Here is a 6,944-nt window from a genome sequence, read left to right as displayed (position 1 = left end):
TCGGGTGCAGCGGATGCAGTAAATGATGTGTGTGGAGGTGCAGGTGAATTTGTAATGGATATGGAAGGATCCCTTGGGGCCTTGGAGGGAAGTGATGGGGGTGGTGTGGGCACATGTTTAGCATTTCTTGCGGTTGCAGGGCATTTCTAGGAACCCTCCAACCACAAGGGATGAATGCAGATTTCTCTAGCTTCCTCATTTCCCCTCCCCCCACCTTATCTCAGTCCCAACCCTCGGACTCAGCACCGCCTTCTTGACCTACAATCTTCTTCCCGACCTCTCCGCCCCCACCCCCTCTCCAGCCAATCACCTCACCTTAACCTCCTTCCACCTATCGCATTCCCAACGCCCGTCCCCCAAGTCCCTCCTCCCTACCTTTTATCTTAACCTGCTTGGCACACCCTTCTCATTCCTGAAGAAGGACTTATGCCCGAAACGTCGATTCTCCTGCTCCTTGGATGCTGCCTGACCTGCTGCACTTTTCCAGCAACACATTTTGAAGCTCTGATCTCCAGCATCTGCAGTCCTCACTTTCTCCTCCTTAAAAATTAGAAGGCAATGGGGAAAAGGTATGGGCATGGGACTCACTGAGTTGTTCTTGTAGAAAACAAGAAGTGACACAATGGGCCAAATAGCTTATTTGCACATTGATTCCAGCGTCAGTTATTGCTGGATTAAGTGATTCATCAGGTGCATCCCACAACAATTATTTGCAATTGCAATGTTTAATAGCCTATGTTTCAGATGTCCAAATGCATAAGCTAACCAACAAGTAAATACTCACTTCCGCCGAAAGCGCAGTTCTGTAGCTAAATTTCAAAAGAAATGCAAAATTAATTTCTAAAACAGAAAGCTAGATAAAAAGTTATGTACAGCTTGTTGAAGGTTTATATTTGAAAGATGCATGATATCTACAATTAAGACACATTTTCAATTGATGAGGGAGGGACAACAGCTGAAAACAACTTCTTCTAAGAATTCATATCCTGCAAAGTGGGCTGATCATTTTTTCCACTCTGAACTACACTAGACTATTCCCTCAGTCACGTGACTAGAGGAAGCAAACACTGTGACAGCAAAAGCATAAGGCTATCATACTGTAAATGGTAAATTAAAGCTAGACTCGGCCCAAAGGACAAAAGCAAGGCACATTAAACTGGACCTTTGTTGTTTTTTTAACAAGGCATATTTATTCAACTCTTTCCCTGGGACTTGCTGCTCAAAGGAATGTGAGCCCTGGCCTAAAGAGGGGTAGGAACGCATCTCTGAGGTTAGGTTGGTCCTGCATTATTCATCTGCGTCTGGTCTGAATGTGAACATCGCACAATACAATGACCTGGGAATGTTAACACTATCTACAAAGCCATTGGAGATAAACTCTGATCTGGATCTTTGTATGTATAGATTCCATGATAAGTAATCCCAACAATCAGATGATGAATCTTGAATTTGAACTACTAACATAATAAGGAATGTTGGTGCCAAGTTAGTAGATCATGAAAAGGATCGTCCAGTGTGCTAGATACATGACCTGAAGAGATTGTGTTATAGTTTATATAAATTAAACAGAGCAAGTAACTGAGCCTATGAACAGAAACAAGTAAAATTGAACCACAAACATGGTCTAAAGTCAACACTTCAAGAATTCTTTGGTGATTTTCTCTTATCTTATGATAACCCAAACCAAGGAAGAAGGAGAAAGGAGCATATGAGTGCAGTCACAAGAGTTATGTGTCACCTTGGAGTAATCTCCAAAAGCAGATCTATCCATAATCCAGCAAAAGGGCAGGCAACTAAGAATAGCTAAGAATAGTTCAATTACAGCTTTGGGAAATACGATGAGAATATATTTAGCAATCTTGATACTACTCAAAGTAAAGCAAATCGAATACTTCCAAAGGAGCTTTTGAAACACAGCCCAGAAAAGCAGGAGTTGGTTGAATATGGTGCTTATCAAAGGGCCTACCTTTGAGCCTACAAGGAGATATTAAAGTCAATTTACTGCTTGTGAGGAGTACATAAAGGAGGCTACAAAGGGACAAAGATCTATTAGGTGAGTGAACAAGGATCTGACAAATAGAGTATAACATGGAAAAATGTGAGAATTATAAATAATAATAAATAATAAAATAATAATGAATAATAATAGATTAACTTGTTAGCCAGGCTTCTGCACAGAGAGAACATGGTACCAGTCAGTGACATACTCTTGAAAATGAGTGGTTAAGCAGGAAGCTGCAGACAGACAGAAGTACCAGTTGTTGACAGGGGCTACGAATGTTCAATATAAAAAAACACCTGACACACAGGGGAAAGCAGCTTGTGAACTGAAAATGACCACAGTCCAGGTACTGCTTGGTACCAAATACATTCTGCAAAAAAAAAGTAAGAAAGATGAGATAATGAACTCGCCTTATTTGAACTAGAAACAATGAAGTAATGCTACATCGGTCCCTGGTCCAGAGCCAATAAGGCAATGACATGCAATAAGCAGATGAGTCTGAGCCAACAGGAAAAAGACACCATAAATCAAGAGAGAGAGAGACAAGGGAAAAGGATAAAAGAAGATCCGCAGGGTACGCAGGAAGTGAAAACTCTGGACACCACCCATTGCAGAGAGACAAGTAGGAGGCTGGAAGATCACAACAAACCAGGCAGCATTAGGAGGTGGAGAAGTTGACGTTTCAGGTATAACCCTTCTTTAGGGGACCCATCGCAGAAGCAGACACGGTGACATCAAGACGCAGAGCACCATTTGACTAGTGTCAGCCCTGGGTAACAGTATCTTTGATCGGGTATTAGCTTTTATATTCTGTGACTACTCAGGGAGTGTCAGAAGACTCTAGTGGGTATATAAATAGGTTCTAGTTCAGTTTGTAGGAGAATATATAAGCTTTAGCTTGTAATAAAACATATAAGAAATATATGCATTGTTTAATACATTAATGAAGGAACTTGTGAAGTTACGAGTATTGATTCTTCTCCCCTCAATACAAACTAGCAGCTGCAGCTGGTGATTGCCGGACTCAAACAGGCATCAACAGACATTTGGTGTTCCTGCAGAGTGGGTTTGAGCGTGAATCCCTCTGCTGAGTCAGCGGGGGACTTGAGTCAGACCGAACCAGAGCCTGAGGTTCGAGGACCATCTTCCTGCTGAGTCAGCAGGAGGCTCAGGTCAAACCGGAGCAGTAATGTGCACATAGAACAGGAGCTCGGGGTTAGAGGGGACAATTCTCTGCTGAGTCAGCAGGAGACCTGAGGCAGACCAGACAGGAGCCTGAGGTTAATTTGTAACTATTAGAGTATGACGAATCAAGAGGGAATGAACTGCTCTGATTGGACGGGACTCTTCCAGAAATACATCCTAGGGAAGTGACTGCCATATGGGGAGTATGCAGGTCACGGTAGGGACAAGGGAAAACCCACTGGGGAAACCCTCTGGAAAGGTGCCCAAGCACAGATTCCAGGTAAGAAATTAAAGACAGTCCAGAAGGCGGTAGCTATCAGACTGCCTGCTGGAGGAGTTGACAGAATACCGACAGCAGGCTAGGTTAGAGAGGGTAGAGAATAAGAGAGTTCGTGAGGAGATAGCTCACCTCAATGAGAAGTGCAGACTTGGTACATATGAATCAGTGTCAGATACAGTGCAAGAAACTGTTTAGGGAAAGGAGTAGGCGAGAGGGAGAAGTCCAAACAGCTAAAGTAAAAACGTAGTGATTTAAACGCAACAATGAATGTGATTCAGAGAGCAGCTCAGAAAAAAAAGTAGTGCTGCTAATCAAACTAAGTGTCCGAAAAAGATGGAAAGGCTGCAAGATCAGCTCACTGCACAGAGAGGCATAATATGTGCTTTTTACAGCTGAAATAGGTGAGGAAGGTGGCGAATGGGATGAAGGTTGGGACAGTTTAGTGGATGAAGTGGCTTGGTACAGCTATAATGATGGGGATCCCATACCAGAGGATCGTCCGCCAGTCTATGACCTAAGATCAAAGACCCCATCGACCCCAGTGGCCCCCTTCATAACCATCAGAACAAGTCAAGGGGAGGATGGTGAAGAAGTAATGAGAGTGATGTATTCCACCTCAGGTGTAGTACAGCAGTTGAGGGATATTGCCAAAGACATTGGGACATACGTATGTGGGGATGATCCTCGGGAGCTATTCCAAGCGCTCAATCAACAGAAAGAAATACATGGTTTAGATCATGCAGGGGAAATGAAATTAATGGTTATGGGCCGACACCCACATACATATTCTGCCTTACCTCAAGAGCAGGAAGTTGGAAGAGGCACAAATGAGGCTTTAAAAGAGCAGGTGTTGACTGTCATGAGCATTAACAGAGGGGACCCAGTGTAGGCGCTAACAAAATGCTATCAAAGGAAAGGTGAGCACCCCACAGCATTTGCAGAATGCCTTTGCATGGTGTTTCAGTGGGTATATGGTACAGCCTTGGACAGGAACAATCTTGAGGAAGAGGCTGGTAACCCATGGCTGAGAATGATGTTATCACATAGCGCTAAGGAGTCAAGAGGGCATTAGAACAGTTTGATCTAACTGCCAAAATGCACGTACTGAGGCCTGGATGATCAGGAAGGGCATGGGAAAAGGAAACAAAAAAATTACCCAGGGCCTCTGGGCGAAGGATGATGCCCATCATACATCGACAGCAACCTGGAGAAATGAAGAGTGGAGGGGTATGCTCAGAGCCTCCAACCTGACAGTGGGTAGAAGTAGAGGCAGAGGAAATGTCTCAGGAACAGGGAGAACTCAAAGCGGGGTGTACAAGTACTACAATTGTGCCAAGAGGGACATTTCGCGAGAGAATGCCCGAATTTGAGACGTGAGAATGCAGGCCAAGGTTGAAGGGGGTGCCAGAGCCTAGCCATGGTGGGCCCGAATAGACCAAACCCCCAACGTGATGTGACGGAGATACCACCGTCTTCGGGGATGCACTCTGAACTGCAAAGACGGTTGCAGACCTCTCCGTTATGGGTATGTGATGAGCGGTGGGATAAAGCAGGGAGACCCTTAGTGAATGGTAGGGTTGGAGACCGCCCTGTTATGTTCTTTTGGGACAGCAGGGAATCCAAATCACCGCCAATACTTACCCAGATCAATGATGCAGATTGGAAAAGTCAAAGTAAACAAAATAAAATCATTTTAAGTAGATTTATGGGACATTCACACATAGGACATTTGAGCATACCAATGGATGTGAATGTGGGAGACATAATATTAAAATATTCATTGATCCTTACTAAATTATCTAGAGAACAAGAACATATTCTATATGACCAAAGCAGGACTCTGTTATGTTCCCATTAGTTGGTGGAGAAGGATAGGATATGCATAGTCGGGGTACTGTAGGTAAAACCAGGGAAGATGAGTGATGAGTGATGACTCTGGAGTGCAATGAATCATTGTACAGCACTCACCAGTATTTGCCCAACATAAACATGACTGTGGGAGAATGGCTGGGAGTGTGGGTATACAGGGTCCAGACCCCAAGCCACAGAAGCAGTGCAAGCAGAAGAAGAGGTAGGGAAGGTAATACAGAGTCTGCTGCAACAAGGGATACTGAGACCAGTAGCTTCCACTAACAATTCGCCTGTTTGGCCAGTGAAGAAACTGGATGTTAGCTGGTGAGTAACGGGCGACCACTGAGCATTGAAAAAGGCCACCTCATTAACAGCTCCCACCGTAGCAACTAGCCCAGAGGCAGTAGTTGAGCAAAATGATGGTACGCAGAGGTTCATGGTTTTGACATAAATAATGAGTTTTGGTCAATCCCACTTGAGAGAGAATGCCAATATAAATTTGTGTTGACTTTCTAAGGCCAGCAATATACGTGGACTGCTCTACCACAGGGATTTCAAAATTCCCAGTCCATATTTCACCAAAGTCTAAGAGAAGGGTTAAAAGGGTTGTCAAAACCTGAATGTCTGGTGCAGCATGGAGATGACCTGCTTCTACAAACTGAAACTAAAGAGGAGCATTGTCAGCTGCTCATTGAGTTGCTGCAGCTGTTGTACAAGTTGGGTCTGAGAAAACGCAGATGATGAAGCAGGAAGTTACTTACCTGGGAATGATTCTGTCACTGGGAAAAAGAGACATTGACAAACAAAGGGTAGAGGCAGTCTGCAGACTCCCTGTCCCGCAGGACGTCAAAGGGTTACAGTCCTTCCTGGGCTTGGTGGGATAGTGCAGGGACCACATCGATGGATTCACTACAAAAGTGGCCCCGTTGATGGAGTTATTAAAAAGGAATGCAGCCTCAGGGTGGAAAACAGAACATACACAGGTCATAGCAGCTCCAAAGCAATCACAATGAAGACCCCAAATCCAACTGAACCATTTTCATTGGAGGTAGCCACCACAGACACCACCCTCTTGACATTTCTGTGACAGAAAATGCACAGGAAATTAATACCAATAGCATATGCCTGCTGCATGCTCTCACTGGTAACTGCTAGCAACCTTCTGGGCAGTGCAACATTTTACTTAGATAGTCGGGCTGAAGCCACTTACAATATTAACAGAACACACCCCCAGACAGCTACTACTAGATGGTAGGATTAAACAGGGTTCAGTTATTCAAAGTTTGTGAGAAGATTTGTAGCTCGGGTGCTCGTTGCTGTGGTTCTGTTCGCCGAGCTGGAAGTTTTTGTTGCAAACGTTTCGTCTCCTGTCTAGGTGACATCCTCAGTGCTTGGGAGCCTCCTGTGAAGCGCTTCTGGGGTGTTTCCTCCGGCATTTATAGTGGCCTGTCCCTGCCGCTTCCGGTTGTCAGTTTCAGCTGTCCGCTGTAGTGGCCGGTATATTGGGTCCAGGTCAATGTGTTTGTTGATGGAGTTTGTGGATGAGTGCCATGCTTCTAGGAATTCCCACGCTGACGACAAGCAACATGAATTCGACTGGGACAACACTAACATTATAGGGCAAGC

At 44.6% G+C, this 6,944-nt stretch overlaps 1 protein-coding gene across 1 annotated transcript in view; it reads right to left on the bottom strand.

Moving 5' to 3' along the window:
• Positions 1 to 6,944, bottom strand: part of LOC122564417 — an 84,329-nt gene that overhangs the window by 17,697 nt on the left and 59,688 nt on the right. Inside the window, exon 14 of the mRNA XM_043719253.1 lies at positions 785 to 809. Coding sequence (XP_043575188.1) covers positions 785 to 809 — 25 coding nt within the window. The remainder of the gene's footprint in view (positions 1 to 784; positions 810 to 6,944) is intronic.

This window comes from Chiloscyllium plagiosum, chromosome 29 (assembly GCF_004010195.1).
Source record: "Chiloscyllium plagiosum isolate BGI_BamShark_2017 chromosome 29, ASM401019v2, whole genome shotgun sequence".
Lineage (NCBI taxonomy): Eukaryota > Metazoa > Chordata > Chondrichthyes > Orectolobiformes > Hemiscylliidae > Chiloscyllium > Chiloscyllium plagiosum.
This window is presented reverse-complemented; position numbering and strand designations above follow the sequence as displayed.